Source organism: Stigmatopora argus, chromosome 5, assembly GCF_051989625.1.
Source record: "Stigmatopora argus isolate UIUO_Sarg chromosome 5, RoL_Sarg_1.0, whole genome shotgun sequence".
Classification (NCBI taxonomy): Eukaryota; Metazoa; Chordata; class Actinopteri; order Syngnathiformes; family Syngnathidae; genus Stigmatopora; species Stigmatopora argus.
Genome location: NC_135391.1, coordinates 19,822,501 through 19,843,029, shown reverse-complemented (window position 1 = coordinate 19,843,029; position 20,529 = coordinate 19,822,501). Strand labels below are relative to the sequence as shown.

The 20,529-nt window shown below is 42.8% G+C and overlaps 1 protein-coding gene across 4 annotated transcripts in view; it reads right to left on the bottom strand.

The window, feature by feature from the left end:
• Nucleotides 1–20,529, bottom strand: part of kntc1 (kinetochore associated 1) — a 125,616-nt gene that overhangs the window by 54,194 nt on the left and 50,893 nt on the right. For all 4 annotated transcript variants that reach the window (XM_077601704.1, XM_077601706.1, XM_077601705.1 and 1 more), the window contains 9 exons: nt 20,476–20,529; nt 20,111–20,230; nt 19,887–20,030; nt 19,722–19,817; nt 15,984–16,087; nt 15,800–15,902; nt 14,973–15,107; nt 14,787–14,906; nt 5,829–5,901 (listed from right to left, as the gene is read on the bottom strand). The exon at nt 20,476–20,529 is cut by the window's right edge and continues 18 nt beyond it. In XM_077601704.1, the coding sequence (XP_077457830.1) occupies nt 5,829–5,901; nt 14,787–14,906; nt 14,973–15,107; nt 15,800–15,902; nt 15,984–16,087; nt 19,722–19,817; nt 19,887–20,030; nt 20,111–20,230; nt 20,476–20,529 (949 nt within the window). The remainder of the gene's footprint in view (nt 1–5,828; nt 5,902–14,786; nt 14,907–14,972; nt 15,108–15,799; nt 15,903–15,983; nt 16,088–19,721; nt 19,818–19,886; nt 20,031–20,110; nt 20,231–20,475) is intronic.

The following is a 20,529-nucleotide window of genomic DNA, read 5'->3' as shown; positions in this document are numbered from 1 at the left end:
TTTTCAGTTACATGCATATCACAGCAAACGTGTATACACTTATGTACAGGTATACAGAAGCAGGAGTATGCCTTTTAGGAAAAAGTAAAGGAAAACAGATTCAAGAGTCAATTTAAAAAGAAAGGCTGACGAATTTGACCTATTTAAGCAATGTTTAGGTGTTCACTGTAGTGTGCACTGAAGAAGGTATAGATTTTTTGGAATCTGCAGAGTTTAATGTTTAAAACTGCCACAAGAGAGCAGCAAGTTAACATATTTCTGGTCAGCCATACTCATCGATAATCCTTGCAAATGCTCAAAGCTTGAGTTTACACACTTAGAGAAGGTAAAGAAATTCGTCCATTAGGATTCGACAGCAGTTTCTGGCCACCATAAAAAATTTCAAGTCTCTACGATGCACGGTTTGGACAAACATAGCGTGAGAATGTTAACATAAAACATCCACCCATCCATAAATCACGCTTTATCTATTCCATGCTCCCCGAAACACCTTTTTTTCCCCTGTCGTGACGGAAAGACTCGGCGAGACACAATGGTGCTGGCCGCACTGACCCAATGTAGTTGTAAGGTAGGACGTCTTTCCACGTCATTTACAAACGTAATTTTCAGAAGAATTTCTGCCAGCAAGTTTCCAGGTGCACACACATCCATCCATCCATCCATAAATCACGTTTTATCTATTCTATAATCCTTATAAAGCGTGATTTATGGATGAGTGGATGTTTTATAACTCCCGTCACGTCAGCTTTAAAAAAATCAAAAGATTGAGTTTACACACTTGGAGAAGGTGAAGAAATTCAATCCGACAGCAGTTTCTGGCCACTATAAAAAATGTCAACTCTTTACGTTGCACAGTTTGGACAAACGTAGTGAGAGAATCATAACATACATACACACACACACACACCCATCCATCCATAAATCACGCTTTATAAGGATTTTAGATCAGACGTGTCTGAGCTGCCCTCCCTCCATCCTCAGAGCCGATACCCCCTGGGAGGTTGGCTACTTCAAAAGTTAGCACCCCTAATCTAATGCATCGAATGAGCCCAAGAAAAAACGCGACATGATATCATATGCATATAACATGATATCATATGCATATAACATGATATCATATGCATATAACATGTTATCATATGCATATAACATGTTATCATATGCATATAACATGTTATCATATGCATATAACATGATATCATATGCATATAACATGATATCATATGCATATAACATGATATCATATGCATATAACATGATATCATATGCATATAACATGATATCATATGCATATAACATGATATCATATGCATATAACATGATATCATATGCATATAACATGATATCATATGCATATAACATGATATCATATGCATATAACATGATATCATATGCATATAACATGATATCATATGCATATAACATGATATCATATGCATATAACATGATATCATATGCATATAACATGATATCATATGCATATAACATGATATCATATGCATATAACATGATATCATATGCATATAACATGATATCATATGCATATTACATGATATCATTTGCATATTACATGATATCATATGCATATAACATGATATCATATGCATATAACATGATATCATATACATATAACATATCGTATGCATATAACTGAAAAAGTGACGTTCCGAGTTTCCTAGCAATGTGGCATTGCAGTATAAATGAATCTACCGTGTTTTCTACCAAGAAAGCAGAGGCAAACTTCCGGAAAACGGCAAGAATATCCTTTCACCAAGCGAGTGGTAACCACTGGAATAGAAAAAAAATGAACCAGCATTATGAGAGATTACACCGTAAATAAGGCAGTGAAGCTGCCATGATGAGCACGTCAACACACTGCCCCACTCAGAACCTTGAGATACGAGCCAAATTTTGAGATTCGAGCATACGAGACAGCCAAGTAGCCAGGCCGTGAGAGGCTGCTTATGATTTCTTTCTCGCCGCATCTCCCTCGTGCAAAGATCTCTACAAGCGGAGCGTTGCATTTTTTCCGTGGTTTTTTTGCATTAGTCAGTGCAGAATTAAGGGAAACACAATGGGTCCAAAGCAAGCCGGCGCAATGAAGTGTAGTGCGCAGAAAAGGCGCATGACAACAATCGATATTCAGCACGAAATAATCGAAAAACACGACTAGTGTACGCGTGACTTAGCTGGCTCGCCAATACGTATGGAGAAGCAGGAAGTTCGCCTCGAAAGCCATGGTGGAATACATAACCTCTTTGCATTGGTTATTGCACAAAAAGGTTTAAATTTAGTGTAACGTAAGATTAAAAGTTTTTTAAGTGTGTATAGGAATCTAAGTTCATTTAAGTTAAATTTAAAGTTTATTTTACGTTACGAGCGCATCCGTCAAGTCTCTCTCTCTCCCATCCGCGAAACTCCCCATTGTATTGAATAATGTCATTTTATTCTTAAACATCATAACCTCTCTTACTCTGTTAGTAGATGGTAAATTATAACCAATAAAAGGAACTATTTTCACTGTGAGTACAGTACTTAGTATTTACATTTTTTTATTTAGAGATATTTTTACATTAGTCTTTTCATATGCATTTAACTGAAATATTTCATAAATACACTTCTTGATAAATGAACTTGTAAACTTGTATTTTTGTATTCCCGGGAAAATATGTAGTATAGTACTAATAAATGGGGGTGATCCTACTTCGCGTCTTTTCGATTATCGCGGCCATGTCTGGTCTCCATTATTTGCAATATTCGAGGGATTACTGGAGTTCTCTTCATGCTCTTGGTTGCAAATAAACCATTCAAAACCCAAACTAAGTTAGCATTGTCAAAGCCACAATATAATATTCAAGCATGTAGAAAGAAAATTCGCCGGTCTCCTAATTAGGCCAATAAAGCTAGGTTCACTTCTGAAATATAATTGCATGCATGCGACAAATCAAAGGGAATAAATGTAAGACATTAAGGAATTTCTTCGATTTATTTGTCTACGCATGCGCGTCCTAACCAAGTTAAAATCTTGAGGCAACCGATAAAATTTCGCTGAAAAGTTTGAAATGAAGTGGAACTGACCAATCAGGCCCCTTTGTGAATTCCTACTCGCCAGTGGCTTGTCATTTCTAAATATTGACATTGATTTTCTTAGGTCCTAACTTGCTGGATTTTTTTTAAATTTGTTTTGCCATAGTCGGATTTATCCCAGTAAGAGGTTAGTGCAACCGTCTCCTGGGCACATCAGCGATGCAAATAATGAACGCTTCCCATTTCTCCTTGCCGCGAAAAATCATTTTTTGTAAGACTTGAGCACGGTAACATCATTTTGTCTCATGACTGAAGGTAAGTGAAAGACAGTGAGAGGTAAGCGACCTGTATCCATAACAGCAGAATGCCAAATTACAAGTCCGTAACTAGCACTTATTTAGGTCTTTTGCCGAGTAAACGCAGCTTATGGAGAAGCACCACCAATTTCGTCACACGCAGTTTCTGGGTGTGATGACAAGTAGGCTTTTTGTGTTGTTGATAATGACGACAGGGCCTATGTCCGATTATTATTATTATTATGTTAACGGACAAACACTAACGCACACAGACACATTCTCAGAAATAGCAATGTGTAGAGATATAGATGCTTAGTTCATTTACCGTATTTTCACGACTATATGGCGCATCACATTTAAAGGCGCAGTGTCAGTAACGATAGCTATTTCTGTATTTGACACACACAGGACGCACCGCTTTTAAAGGCACACCGCTCCGCATTACCACAGTAGAGTCTGTGGCTGCTTGCCGTAGTTGCCAGAGCTGTTGCGGCTCAATATTTATCCATATATAATATATATATTATATATATATATATATATATATATATATATATATATATATATATATTATATTATATTATATATATATATATATATATATATATATATATATATATTTATATATAGTTCGCAGTCTAGCTTTGAATGCTCTGTTGACGCCAACATCTACCGGCAGCAGTTCTTTTGTAAATCCACCCTATTAAATGACGCCCGCTGTCAATTGGTTGACAAAAGAACTATATATCCCAGCAGTTACTGCGCACTACTTTTTCTACGGGGAAAATAGTAGAGTATATATATATATATATATATATATATATATATATATATATACACATACAGTGGTACCTCGTCATACGACCGCTCATCATACAAAATGCTCGTCTTACGGGGGAAATTTCGATCGAATAATTCGCCCGTGATGCGGTCAAAATTTTGTGATGCGACCAAGCCAGGTGGCCATGGCATTTTTTTTTGCATATCTTTCGTGTATAACAATATTTATGAGCACCGGATGAGTTATTCAGACCAGGAAACGCACAACGCGCATGCGTGGGGAAAAGAGGGCTTTCTGAGTAATGAAGTATACTCGTGCACACAACGCCGACAGGCAATGGCACTCAGAATAAAACTTTACCCACAATCAATACGTGGGTAAGCTCAGCTGCTGCATTTCCTGTTATTTTTATCTAATACGAGGAGTATTATATTACTTCTCGTTGGCTGCTCATAAGAACATCAGGGGCACTGGCTCGCAACAGCATCCCCGGTAGCAACTCTATCATAGGCGCCGTTCGAGGGAATGCGACCACAGATGCTACAAGCTAAAAGGAGCCGCTAGCCAGCGCCCCCGAAGCTCCCATGAGCAGCGGTGCGATCGCTGATAAAAGACTGCTGCTCTGGCAAGTGGTCGTGCGTTATCCGATTGTGAGGACATTTGTGTGCATCATTTTCGGAATATTTTGAAGGGAATAGTACGACAGCAAACAGCCCATCGATTGCGAACGTGAGGATGGAATGTTTGTTCCGTTTACGAGTGCATTGTGTGGAAGAAAAAAAAACAAAGCCCCCCGCCCCTTTTGTGCCCCTCTCCCCTCGGCGAAATCCGCCCAATTTTAGTTAGATTAAACACTTTATTTCTATTAAACAACTCGTTATTTATTACTTTGTCAATATATGGCGAATTATAAGAAATAAAACATTTTTTTCAATCCAATATCCTGTTTTTGGTGTTTTTTTCAGAGAGTTGGAACAAATTAATTTGTTTCCCATTCATTTCAATGGGAAACTTCCGCTCGAGTTACGAGAATCTTGTCATACGAGCTCAGTCCCGGAACGGATTAAGCTCGTATCTCGAGGTACCACTGTAGTTCGCAGTCTAGCTTTGAATGCTGTTTACGCCAATCTAGCGACTGGAGTTCTTTTATCAATCCAGCCGGAATGACGGCGAGCACCAAATTAGTGTGCTCGCCGTCATACTGGGTGTAGTGACAAAAGAACTACATATCCCAGCATGAATCGCGCACGGGGGAAAATGAAGTCGCAGGCTGCTTACCGTAGTTGCGAGACCTGTAGAGGATGGTGTACCCGATCGACTGATTTATTTTATTTTATCGTGATAACAATTTTAGTATTGTCCATATATAAAGAGCACTGGAATATAAGGCGCCCTCTATTTTGGAGAAAATTTAAGACTCAAGTGTGCCTTATAGTTGGGAAAATACGGTTTATTTTTTTAATTTTCATATTATGATTTATGATGACGTATGATTTCTACTGTACATCTTAATCGTTAAAAAGATTGAAAATCCTGTAAAAAATACAGGCAAATCAGTTTAAAAATAGAACTCAGATAACAGAGCTTAAAAAAATAGCAGATACATAGATAGCAAAGATATTTTAATAATCCCCATAGTAATTTAAATAAATATTTTCCTTCCGCTGAAGAATGCCAAGAAAGCAAACCCCCCCCCGGGTAACAATAGAAAGAAGCCAACTTACGTTTGTGTACGATGCATTGGTATTTGAGCAGCTCCACCATCACCCAGCTAATGACCAGCTTCTCTTTCTTGTGCTATAAGTGACAAGCAGAGAGACTAAGCTTGACAACAAGACATTTGAATCACCCAAGATTTGCTCGTCTGTCCCCAAGACCTCTTACCTGCATGTATACTGGGTAGGAGGGGTTGCTTGTCACAAGTTTTATTATTCCCATGAACACATTTAAAACTAAAAAATGCCAGAGGATCTCTCTCCCATGGGTTACTTCTGTTAGAACTTTGTTGGCTTGCTAATAATGTGTGGGAATTCACTGTCCAAGATGTGACAGACGTCTAATCCAATTTGACTTGAGAAGGCCAAATGAATTAATACAAATTAGTTCATTTTGGGGGTACTTACGGGTAACTTCCGGTTAATTTTGGGGGGCACTTACAGGTAATTTTGGGTTGCTTCCTATTCATTTCATGACATACCTGAGTAACGTTTTTTCAGGAGCCTAAGTGGGACATGGAAATGAGCAGGAACCGGCCCAGAAATTACCGAAAAACAAATGGAAGTAACCGAAAGTATCAGTAAATATCCCTAAATCAACAGGAAATGACTACAAATCAGTAAGAAGTGACCGTAAATGTCTCATGATCAATATCAATCCCCCATCTATCACTTTCTGTTCATTTTGGGACATAGCATGTTCCTTGTGGGCCGAAAACCTCTCAGAAAAATAAGCTCCTCCTGTTACCCCTACGGCGCACCCTGAAGATTCCATCGATGATCCAATGCCACTCGAACGTGATGAAGAGGACTTGGACTAAAGCTCTCAATAACCTGTTTTTTAAAATTATTATTTATTATTTTATCAAGCAGAGAGGAACTATTTTCACTAGAACAGTACATAAAGTATTTTCATTTTTTTCTTCAAATTTATAGATTACCTCATCTCATCTCTCCTTCGCGTCCAGCACCCCGGAATAGACCTTCCCGTGGAGGCTGAGGAGTGTGATTCCCCTATGATTGGAACACACCCTACGGTCCCCCTTTTTAAAAACGGGAACCACCACCCCAGTCTGCCAATCCAGAGGCACTGTCCCTGATGTCCATGCGATGTTCCAGAGGCGTGTCAACCAAGACAGCCCCACAATATCCAGAGCCTTTAAAACTCCGTACGGATCTCATCAACCCCCGGGACCTTGCCACCAAGGAGCTTTTTAACCACCTAGGTGACTTCAACCCCAGCGATAATAGAGTCCGCCCCAGAGTCCCCCGGCTCTGCTTTCTCATGGGAAGGGGTGTCTGTAGAATTGAGGAGGTCTTCTAAGTATTCGGTCCACCGATTCACAACATCCCGAGTGAAGGTCAGCAGCGCCCCATCCCAACTATACACTGTGTTGGTGGTGCACTGCTTCCCCCTTCTGAGACGTCGGATGGTGGACCAAAATTTCCTTGATGCCACCCGGAAGTTGTTCTCCAAGGCCTCAGCGAACTCCTCCCATGTCCGGGTTTTTGCCTCTGAGACAACCAGAGACAGGTGCCGCTTGGCCACGCGGTACCCGTCAGCTTCCTCGGGAGTCCCACGGGCCTCTTCCCGTACATGAGAAGCTCTGTCAGAGGTGGGAATTGAAACTTCTTCTGACAGAGGACTCCGCCAGGCGTTCCCAGCAGACCCTCACGAAACGTTTGGGTCTCCCGGGCCGCACCGGCAGCTGCCCCCACCATCAGAGCCGACTCACCACCAGGTGGTGATTGGTTGACAACTCCACCGCTCTCTTTAAAAGAATGTCAAAGAGATGCGGCCACAGGTCCGATGATACAACCACAAAGTCGATCATCGAACTGCGGCCTAGGGTGTCCTGGTGCCAAGTGCAAATAAGGACACCCTTATGCTTGAACATGTGTTCATTATTGTCAATCCACGACAAGCGCAGAAATCCAACAATAGAACCCCAGTCGGATTCCGATCAGGGGGCCGTTCTTCCCAATCACTCCCCTCCAGGTCTCACTGTCATTGCCCACGTGAGCATTGAAGTCCCCCAGCAGAACGAGGGAGTCCCCCAAAGGAGCACTCTCTAGCACCCCCTCCAAGGACTCCAAAAAGGGTTGGTACTCGACTGGTGCTGCAACGGTAGGATGATTAACACTCACTTTTAGAGCTCTTGGCAGTTCGGTGCAGGCCCTTCTATCTACCTAGAGAGCTAACGATTGTCATTGTAATGGCTGTTTACATCCCACCGGATGCTAACGTTAGCACGGCACTTAGCCTTCTGCTAGCGACTGTCAAAAAGCAGCTTGACCATCCCGATGGAGTCTTTATTGTTGCCGGTGACTTCAACAAAGCATGTTTAAAGACTGTTCTGCCTAAGTTTATCCAGTACGTGAAGTGTCAGATCAGAGGAGATAAAACTCTAGACCAGGGGTCTCAAACTTGCGGCCCGCGGGCCAACTGCGGCCCTCGGGACGATAATTTGCGGCCCCCGTCTTAATATGAAAGATTAATGTTCGTGCGGCCCGCAAAATTGATATGAATGACACTTGTGTTCGGAGCAATGTTCCCTCTAAGCTGCGCGCGTGCGCAATTGCGCACTACTCTCGTCTTCTCTGCGCAGTAGCAATCATATGGTGCGCAGTAAAAAAAATCGATATATATATATATATATATTTTTTTTTATTTTTTTATTTTTTTATTTTTTTTTTTTACCCCTTTCCCCATGATGGCGCCGTTTAAGTGGCAGCCAATGGCAGTAGCTCTGTCCACTCATGTTTTTCGTGTTTTACAGCATGTTTTACATGAAAAATTAGAGGGAACATTGACATGCACCTGCTTGTGGCAGGTGTGATACTGGTGTGCCCATAGCGAGCAATGATGATGTCGTGACCGGATGATTCGCCTAAAGACGTTTCGCCGACGGACGTTTGACAGACGGACAGGTCGTACTAGTATTTGTTAGTTTGATGATTAAATACAAATACTAGTATTTGTATTTAATCATTAAACGCTGTTTTCAGCTGGATTTGACCGAATTTGAGAGCATTTTGAGCCGTTTGGCGAATGGACGTCTATAGACGTTTTTTTGCCTCCATCGCGATATCATCCAGTATTTGTATTTAATCATTAAATGCTGTTTTTGGATGGATTTGACCCGATTGCTGTCATTTTACGGCTCGGTTCTGCTACATCTGCCTGCCCAAGAGTGCTTATTCCCGGACTGCCATACCCGCCCAAGAGTGCTTATTCCCGGGCTGCCATTGATGGTAGACGAACATTAATTTTTACTATAATTTGGACAACACCGGCGGCGGGCCGGATTAAAAATCCTAACGGGCCGTATATGGCCCGCGGGCCGAGGTTGAAAAACATGTACACACACGATCCGGCGGGGCGAGCGTTCGAATCCCGTTTCGGCGAAACCTCCGTTCGGCCGAATGAACGTTCGGTGGAACGTCCATTCGGCGACCTGCCCGTCTGTCAAACGTCCGTCGGCGAAACGTCTTTAGGCGAATCATCCGAGTACCGATGATGTCGCTCACACTGGTACTCAGTGTGCTCAGGGAGGTTGTCTTTCTGCTCAGACCAACAAAAAATTAGAGGGAACTTTGGTTCGGAGCTGAATGAACCAATCACGGTGAGGTATACGGCTCTGGAGGGCGGGACATCGGCCGGGCTGTCCAGTGCCTCGCTCACTCACTCATTCATTCCTCCAATCAGCTGGGCGGAGGAGAAGCCGTGAGGCCGATCACTCCGCTCGGCGCGCACACTCCTCCGCTGCTCTCAGCATAGAACTGAATGAGGCGCTATGATCCGTGATCCAGCCTGTGTCAGTGTCTGTAGCCATCTCCGCGATTGAAACGGAGAGCGAAAGTGCACATGCGCCACAAACCCGCGCGACTGAATGTGAAAGATCAACCCGAGACTCATTCCAATTGGAAAAACATATTACAGAGCCCCAGAGATGTCTCTTTCAAAGCCTGCCGTGAAGAGAAAGGTCGGTGATGAGCACAGACAGTTTCAAGAAAAGTGGGGAGTGCAATATTTCTTTGTTGAACACAGGGGCACCCCGACATGTCTCATTTACACTGAAAAAGTTGCGGTGCACAAGGAATACAATTTGAAACGTAATTGTACTACGAGACATGCTGAGGAGTACGAAAAATACCAGGGAGATGAGAGAGCCAACCAGGTTGCCAGTCTTGAAACACGTCTTCTGAGGCAACAGGATTTCTTCAAGAAGGCTACCAAAGACAGTAATGCAGCAGTCAAAGCTAGCTACGCCGTTTGTGAGTTGATTGATCCTGTGCTAAGTGATCCCAAATGGCTCATGGACTTGGCTTTTCTTGTTGATATCACACATGAGCTTAATGTACTGAACAAGAAGCTACAAGGCCAGGGGCAACTTGTCAGTGCTGCCTATGACAACGTGAGAGCATTCTGCACTAAACTTGTGTTATGGAAAGCCCAGCTCTCTCAGACAAACCTTTGCCATTTCCCAGCATGCAAGGCTCTCGTGGATGCAGGCACACCATTCAGTGGTGAGAAGTATGTTGAGGCCATTTCGAAGCTACAGGAGGAATTTGATCACAGATTTGCAGACTTCAAGACACACAAAGCCACATTTCAAATTTGTGTGGACCCCTTCTCCTTTGATGTGCAAGATGCCCCTCCTGAGCTTCAAATGGAGCTCATTGACCTGCAGTGCAACTCTGCACTCAAAGCCAAGTTCAGGGAGGTGAGTGGAGAAGCAGACAAGCTTGGGCAATTTTTGAGAGAGTTGACCCCCAGCTTCCCTGAACTTTCCCGAAGGTTCAAGCGGACCATGTGCCTTTTTGGGAGCACATACTTGTGTGAGAAGCTCTTCTCCACCTTGAACTTCAATAAGTCCAAGTCCAGGTCCAGACTTACTGATGAGCATCTTCAAGCTCTACTGAGGGTCTCCACTGCTTCCCTCAAGCCAAATGTGACTATGTGAGAAGAAGCGCTGCCAGGTCTCTAGCAGCAAGGAGTAGGCAAGAGAAGCCGTGTTCAGAATATTTCATGTTCAATGTTCCATTCAAGTTCAGAAAGTTAAAGGTTAAAGAGCTGTTAATACAGACATTTGAAACGGAATAAAAATAATTCATTTTCTCTACTTAGCCAGCCAGTGTATATCTACTGTATGCTCATTAGTATTATTTGGTTTTGTATTACTGATTGATTTATTTTTTATTCATCTTTAAGTTAATTTATTTAATTCATTATTTTTTGTTAAAAAATAAAGATATTTGATAACGTTGGAATGTTTTATCAGTGCTTTTCTTGTGGAAATCCTGATGCGGCCCAGTCTCACCCAGACTCGGCCTCTAGCGGCCCCCAGGTAAATTGAGTTCGAGACCCCTGCTCTAGACCATGTTTATTCTAACATCAAACATAATTATAGAGCCATACCCCTCCCTCACCTTGCTGGATCCGACCATCTCTGCCTGTCCCTCACCCCCTCATACACCCCACTCCGGAGGATAACAAGGCCACAAATAAAGATAATAAAAACATGGCCTGAGGATGCCCTTTCTGAGCTGCAGGACTGTTTTTCCCACACCATTTGGGAACTTTTTGAACACCACAACCTCCAGGACTACACGGACACTGTACTTTCCTACATCAAAAACTGTACGGACACCGTCACTGTTAATAAACGTATCCAGGTTTTTCCTAACCAAAAACCCTGGATGACCAGTGAGACACAGGCACTCATCAAATGCCATAACACCGCCTTCAGGTCAGGGGACAAGTTACAATACAGCGCTGCCAGAGTACACCTGAAGAGAAGCATATACAAGGAAAATTGAGGAGCACTTCACAGAAAATAACCCAAAGAAGATGTGTCAGGGAATAGGACACATTACCAATCATAATGACAATAATGTGTCTGTTAACGCAGATGCCTCACTAGCAGAGGAACTGAACCGTTTCTTTGCCCGCTTTGAGACTGACAAATCGGATTCAGTCTCAACACATCCACCACCCTGCAGCAGTACACTGAAGCTTCAGGAACATGAAGTGAGACAGGGACTGCGGACTGTGAACACCAGGAAGACTACTGACCCTGACGGAGTACCTGGGAAGGTGCTCAAAGCCTGTGCCGACCAGCTGACTGGGGTTTTCACAAAGATTTTCAATTGTTCCCTGCAACAATCCATCATGCCATCCTGCCTGGAATATGCCACCATTATCTATGTCCCTAAAAAGCCAACTATTGACAGCCTGAATGATTTTAGGCCTGTTGCATTTGCGCCTGTAATCATGAAGTGCTTTGAAAAGTTGGTCGCCCGCCACATCAGGGATACAATCCCTCCCTCAGTTGATCCCCACCAGTTTGCTTATAGAGCAAACAGGTCCACTGAGGACGCCATCGCCGTAGCTCAACACACAGCACTGAGCAACCTGGAGCACCATGGGAACTTCGGTCAAAATACAGGAAATCATTGGATGACCTGCATGAGCAATTTGCCATCGGTTTTGTGATTTTTGGAAAAATTGACAGCTAGTGTCATTTCCTTTCTCACAAGACCCGGAAACGGTTCCACAGGAGTTGCAGTTGGAACTGATTGATCTCCAATGTGACAAGTTCAACTCCCTGAAAGTCTCTGAGTTTTAGGCTTCATTAAGTGCAGCCAAATTTCCAAACATCCAGAAGATGGCACAGAGGATTCTGGTATTATTTGGCTCTACATATGTGTGTGAACAGACCTTTAGTCTGATGAAAACCAAGAAAGCACCCCATAAATCCCAGATGAGTGATGAGTATGTTCATACTTTAGTCCTTTTTTCTGTTTATGTTTCATATGTACTGTTAACGGATGCAGTTTTTTTATATGTATCGTATCTTGTCCTGACCCGGCCCGCCTGTCTAATTTTTAAAGTCAATGTTGCCCCCCGGGCCGAAAAGTTTGCCCAACCCTGGCCTACAGAGATGAGGTCAGCAAACTGTCTTTGTGGTGATTGGTGAACAATCTCACACTAAACACCACGAAAACTAAAGAAATAATCCTGGACTTTCGTAAACGCAGCACAGATCTGGCCCCACTCCTCATAAATGGAGTATGCGTAGACAGGGTCCAGTCCTCCAAATTCCTGGGGGTCCACGTCACGGACAAGCTCTCCTGGTCTACCAACACCACGGCAGTGGTGAAGAAGGCCCAGAAACGACTCCATTTCCTGAGGGTACTCAGGAGGAACAACTTGGACACTAAGCTTCTGGTGCCCTTCTATAGAGCCACTGTGGAGAGCATCGTGGCATACTGCATCACAGTGTGGTACGCTGGAAGCACGGCTGCAGACAAAAAGGCCATGTGGAAAGTGATCAACACCGCCCAGAAGATCATCGGCTGCTCTCTGCCCTCACTGGATGATATCGCCAGCCCTCGCTACCTCAGCAGAGCCGGGAACATTGTTAGGGACCCATACCAACCTGGTCACAAGCTGCTGCCCTGTGGCAGATGCTACAGGTCTCACAAAGCACGGACAAATAGACTTAGGGACAGTTTTTTTCCCATAGCCATCAGGACTCTGAACTTGCATTAGCACGACACACAATCTCTTCTGTGCAATAACTTCGGGGTGTGCAATATCTTAGATTGTGCAATATTTTAGAATTAACCTTGCCAGGATGTGACTTTTTATATTTTTATATTACTTATTAATGTTTTTACAGGGAAAATGCACTTTGTGGAGTAGCACCACCAATTTCGTTATACTCAGCTGTGTATGATGACATTAAAGGCTTTGGATTTGATTTGATTTGAAAAAACAAGAACAAAGCCTTGCTGCCGGTCTGCTAGATGAGCAACCGGAAACCCTGGATCACAAAAACCTTCACAAAAGGACTAGTTCTTAAACTGTTTCACCCTGAACGCAAAGCTGTACCTCGCTGAAAGGGGGCTGCCAATCAAGGTCTATGCAGGACTTAGACTAAAACTCCCATTAACCTGTTTGTATCGGCGCAAAAACGTAGTATGGTAGTAATAATAGGGGTGATACTACTTTGCGGTTTTCGATTATCTCGGCCCTGTATGGTCTACATTATCCGTGATATTCGAGGGATTACTGTACTACTTTTATCCTGTGTGAATTTTCTTTCTACATGTTAGGTGTATTTCGTAAGTAAACCTCAAAGAAAGTGACCCAAAATTACAGCAAAAATTAATGAATAGCCAGAAATCTATAGAAAGTGATTGATGGGAGCAAAAAGCAACCCCACAAAATTGCCTTTTCTAGCTTCAATACAGATACCGTTTTTTTTCATAGTTTGGCCGTGGTGCGATTTATACTCTGGTGCGATTTATGTGTGAAATTATTTACACATTATATAATTTCCCGTTATTTTCAAACAGTGAAATATGCAGCTGAAAACGGTAAACGAGCGGCAGAAAACAAGTTTGGAGTTAGCGAGAAACTTATAAGGGACTGGCAAAAAGCGGAGGTTACTCTTATTGAAATGAAGAAAACAAAAAAAGCTAATTGCGTCTACCTCCCGAGTTGGGGGACTTGTTTAAAAGTGACACCGAGGATGAAGATTTCATTGGATTTAGTAATTAGGAGTGAAACTGATAATTTGGTAAACTTGTTAGCATGTTCTTTATGCTAGAGTTATCTGAATAACTCTTAATGTTACGTCGTTACTGACATTACTAGGCATGTCAGTCATGTAATGTTAGTATACCGTACACTTATTCAGCCTGTTGTTCTCTATTTTATTTATTTTAAATTGCCTTTCAAGATGACATGTTTTTGATGTTGGATTTTATCAAATAAATTTCTCCCAAAAATGCAACTTATACTCCAGTGCGACCTATAGTCCAGAAAATATGGTATATTATGCAACGGTGATGGTCGGCAAATAACCCTGTTGACCCAATAGGTCAATACTCTTCCCTGATTCTCTTTGAGCTGCATGACCCAAAAGCGCGACTCACTACTTATTCCCTACTCACATCAAAGGTTAAGCAATCTTTATCCTCCAATGCCAGCTTGGCCCAGGACACGAGACGCTCCGTCACACGGGTTGTCTCTCCTGGAGGCAAAATCTTGATCGCGGCCAAACACGCATCGCTCTGCCAAAGAAGGCACTTGAAGAAAGGGGACAAGGGCGAAAACAGGTCGCAGGGGCCCAGACTTACCTCGGCCCGGCCGATGAGACGCACCGCGTGCAAGAAATTGATGTGCCAGGTGGGAAGCTTGTACACTCCTGCCAGGCTAAGGGCATCCTGCAGGCACGTAGGAGAGTCTTGCTTCAGCATGTAGTTCACCGTTACCTGACAGACACAAGACTGTTACTTTTCTCATAATCTAATGCTTTTGCCAGAGATGCAATTGGTTTTAGATCATGTCTGAGTGACGTCCTGCTTATTTGGATTAAATTATATACATTTCTGGGGCATTTTCATACAGAAATGACCTAAAATATCACCCAGGATGAACCTTAAGTGACACTAAAATGCTTCAACATCAGCAGTAAGTGATCAAAATTTACAGGAAGTCACCCATAATTGCCCAAGATTCAACAGGGATCTAAAGATGCCAAAAATGAATAGACCGTGAGTAAAAACAACATAAAGTCACCAAGCAATGTTCCAAAATGAATAGGAAGTGACCCAAATTCAACCAAATGACTAAATAATTCCGGAAATCACCAAGAAATGGCCCCAAAATTAGTAGGAAATCACTTAACATCAACAGAAAGTGCAAATGTTACAAAATTACATAAAAATAAAGTCACCCGGGAATATACCTAATATCAACAGAAACTCACTCAGAAATGACACAAAATCAAAATTAAGTGACCAAAATCAATAGAAAGTCACCCAGAAATCACCCAAAATGAAAAGGAGGTGCCCTCCAAATCAACAGAAAACATTGAAAACACAACATTAAAAGAAAAGCTTTTTCAAGGATCTCAAGCACCCAGTGCATTATGGAATGGGTCTATCTTTTGACTGCCTCTTACCATAATTTGAGCACGGATGGTAAGGTTGTCAGGGCGGACCCCATAGCTCCGTAGAATCTTATGGATTTCCATCAGCCGGTAGCCCTCGCGGAAAAGCTCCCACCTGTGGGCAGGAAAAGTGTAGCATCAAAATAAAACAGAAGATAGTAACCCTTTGGGCAGAGTGATGCAGCACGGAACGGACTTGGGCCCAGGCATCTCCAAGTAGTGCTGAACCAGCTCCTCCACCAGCTTACTCCAAGGAACCACTGCTTTCTGCATGATCTCCAGCACAGCGTCTGTCATCAGCTGAGGGGGAAAACATTAAGTACTCTACTAAATTAAATTTAAAAACAAACAAAAAAAGTACTTTTTAAAATTAACTCTTTCAGTGCCATTGACGTCCAATTGATTGGCTCTTAGCAAATCATTTAAAACTCTTGCTCATGCTGTCTTCTGCTACCCCTCCCACTTGAAACGGATTGAATGTCTACAGCAGTCAATGGCATCCACTGGGTTAATATAAGATGCTTTGAAATTTATAAAATTTAAAGAATAAGTTGGTTATTACTTCATTCCGGATTGGATTGGATAACTTTATTCATCCCGTATTTGGGAAATGTCATTTTCACAGTAGCAAGAGGGTGAGAATGCAGATACAGGAAAATAATTTTAGACAAATAGATAGGTAAAAAGTAAGTTAATAAATACATGAATAAATATATAAATAAATAAGCGTGTTGCTGAAATATATATATACGCATACATAAATATACATACATATATATAAATATATATATATGTACGCATACATAAATATACATACATATATATAAATATACATATATGTACGCATACATAAATATACATATTTATATATATAAATATACATACATACACAGATGTACATGTATACATACGGTAGGTCTTAACACTCAGCCATTTGTTTTGTTAAAGAGCCTGACAGGTGATGGGAGGAAGGATCTGCAGAAGCACTCCTTCCTGCAATGAGGGTGGAGCAGTCTATTGTTGAAAGAGCTTCGGAGGGACTTCACAGACTCATGCAGGGGGTGGGAGGTGCTGTCCATGATGGACATCATCCTGGTCAGCATTCTCCACTCTCACACTTCCTCCACAGAGTCCAAAAGACAGTCCAGAACAGAGCTGGCCCTCCTTACCAGCTTATTCAGGCTGTTCCTGTCCCTCTCCGTGCTCCCGCATTCCCAACAGACCATTGCATAAAACACTGTAGATGCCACCACAGTGTCGTAAAAGGTCCTCAGCAGTGTCCTGCACACTCCAAAGGACCGTAGTGTCCTCAGTAGGTAGAGGCGGCTCTGGCCCCTTTTATACAGGGCATCTATGTTTGTGGCCCAGTCTAGTTTGTTGTTGAGGTTAACACCCAGGTACTTAAAATTCTCCACGATTTCAATGTCTGTACCCTGAATGTTCACCTGAGTGGTCTGTTGAGGATTCATCCAAAAATCGATTACCATTTCCTTTGTCTTACTGGTGTTGATGTAGAGCTGGTTTTGCCTAAACCATTCAACAAAGGCTGTGATGACTCTCCTGTACTCTAGGTCGTTCCCGTCCATCACTCGTCCAACAATAGAAGTGTCGTCAGAAAAATTCTGGAGGTGGCAGGTGTCTGTATTATGTTTGAAGTCTGATGTGTAGAGGGAGAAGAGGAGTGGGGAGAGCACCGTGTCTTGTGGGGCCTCCGTGCTGCAAGCTACCACATCAGACGTACAGTCCTGAAGTCTCACATATTGTGGTCTGTCAGTGAGGAAGTTGATTATCCATGCGGCTAGGTGGTTCCTTACTCCAGCCTCTTCCAGTTTCCCTCTCAGTAGGACCGGCTGAATGGTGTTGAACGCACTGGAGAGGTCAAAAAACCTCATTCTCATCGTGCTTCCCGTGTTCTCCAGGTGTGAAAGAGACCTGTGCATCAGGTAGGTGGTAGCATCTTCCACACCAATGTGAACACCCAGGTACTTACAATTAAAATAAGTCAATGCATTGACTTAACTGGAAATGTCTGACCTGAGACCTTTTTTGGTTCGGGAGATAAAAAGGTATTTCCGCGCTTCTCTCTGAATTGAAATGATTCCAGCACTAATCGTCGCCCAGTCCATTATAAGCATTTGGGCTGGCAGCAAATTAACATATGGAGGGTCGTCAAGGGTAGATAAGTGATTGTTTTGACATTGATCAAATAAAAAAACGTTCGTTATTACTTCAGAAGACTTCGGAAGACAGGGGAGTTACTGTATGGACTAATTTCAGAATTCTGTAGATGTCGCTGACAGCTTGGGTGCATTTCTTGCCGACACGCTATGTCTATATAAAGCCTGACATGAAAGGGGTGCAAGAAAAAGACATGTATTAATAGGAATGTATTTAGGTATGCATTTTTCAAAACAATATCATTTTGAACTCCAAAATGGTACCTGCAAGAGATACGTGGTTCGCAAGTGGAGGGAGCTAGAAAATCAGCTTCGACAAGTAAAAAGGACAATGCTGAGTTTCTGCGGATTTAAAGCAAACAGCTTGGGAGCGATAGATGTCCGATGGCAAACATAGTTAAACAAACACTGGCAGGCAACGTCGGGCGAGTTACGTTACGATTTGTGAATGGGTTGTGGATGCCTTGACTAAACTGTCAAGGAGCAAGGCGAGATTTCGCCTAAGTTGGTCGGCATCATTTTTATGAAAGCCCACGGGGACAACTCTGACTGACAGTGATTTGGAGCCATGTGTGTTGGGCGGCGAATTGGCCCTGTTAAGCCGAACTCTTTATATCGGATACAGAAGATGAGGACTTTGACAGAATTTTAGATGTTTTAATTATATTAATGCGAGTACACACTACGTCCATAAAGCACAATCAAACTCAGTTTTGCTCCTACTGCCATGTCACTAGCACTATGATAATGCTGTGCCCAAGTGCCTTGTGTATGGCCCAATTCCTTCAACCTCAGTAATACATGAACTACGTATATGATTGGTATTTTGTTGGACTTACAAACAAATCAACTTGCGGACAGTCGTCCTGAATCAATTATGTTCGGAAGTTAAGAAACAACTGTACAGTCATCCATCGAATTTCGTGGATAATATAGACCAGTGGTTCTTAACCTGGGTTCGATCGAACCATAGGTTTTCGGTGAGTCGGTCTCAGGGGTTCGGTTGAGCCACGTAGGTCAAGACACATGGACTCATCATGTCTATTCACGATAGCATGCCCCGCTTAACCATCAATGGCTGCAGATAATCACGTGACATTGCTTGGCCTATCAGTGCTGCGAGGATTTATATATCTTGAATTTGAAAAAAAAAAAACATTTTATTTTACACTAAAGTAGGGTTCGGTGAATGCGCATATGAAACTGGTGGGGTTCGGTAGCTCCAACAAGGGTAAGAACCACTGATAGACTATACCTGGCCGTTATAATCGAAAAACCGAATAGTGTCACCCCTCACAGGTTGGCCCCTCGAACAAAGTAGATCGGAGGAGGTTGGATGGTTGAAAAGTAGATCTTGGAGAAAATAAGTGAATGCTTTTTTTTAATATGTTGGATACTTTTGGAAAATACCGTGATGCACTGAGGGTGCGAACTTCTAGCCACAAAGTGGCGAGGGGTGACTGTAATTCTTTCCCTTCCCAAAGCCAGAACAAACAACTGAGCTCCAATTGTCAGGATGTGTAGACAACCACCTGCTTTCAAGATTGTGTCGAAACCATTCCTCCTCCTCGATTTACATCCTTGAGTACATCCGCAAATAGTTGACGTCAATAATTAACAACCAAATTCGTTGGCAACAAATTTAATTATCAATTTTTATCGAATTTATTTATCAGTTGTTTCAGCCTTAGTCTAGAGCCATCAATGACTTAACCCCCCCAGAATGGCGGCATGATCCAAAGAGACGGCTGACTTACGTCTGTATCGGCCATGCATCCAAGTACCGCCACCACTTTTGCTTCCCATGGCGTGAAAAGTGTGTTGGTTTGAGAGCTGTGACGTTCCAGCGTCTCCTGATTTCAAATGGTGATAAACGCTGCAGACATTGAAACGGAACTCATCGGCACCAGCATGCTTCCCACCTTAATGTACCGCAGGAGCACCTCATCCAAAGCGATGCCTTGTTCCTCGGCATATGGCTCGATGTGGTTTTTCACAGCAGCAGCCACTAGCGGCGGAGCCGCCACTTTGTCCAGCATGAGGAAGACCACACCTTCCGCCTTACCCTACCGTGAGAATGGTCGTGATCGACGGGCTTTTGTAAATGGGAGACAGCGTCTTTTTCAGAAAAACACTAAACACAAACATTCTCCAAGAGCGAGAGTGAGAGTCTGAAGTTATATTTGAGATGAAGGTGAAGAAGCTGACGCAGGTTGTGCACCAAGGTGCACAAATTGTCCACTTCTTCTGAGCAGAAAACGCCATCCTGCAAAGAGCCGACGATGATTGTTATTGTGGGTTTTCTAACTCATTTGCCGTGACTGCTATCCAATTGGTTTGAAGCGGGAAATGGTTCAATCTCTGCCAGCCCCTCCCGCTTCAATCTGGATGGCTGTCGAGTGCCATCAGTGGCAGCCCATAATTTAAAAACAAGTCACCCCAAAGAATAAATCCAAATGATTTGCTCGTTTTTCGCGGTTAATGTGCGGGCAGAGGTAACAGAAAACTTACAGATTGTGTCCATGACCACAAAGACGGCAGTCCGAGTTCTGCCAAGGCCAGCCC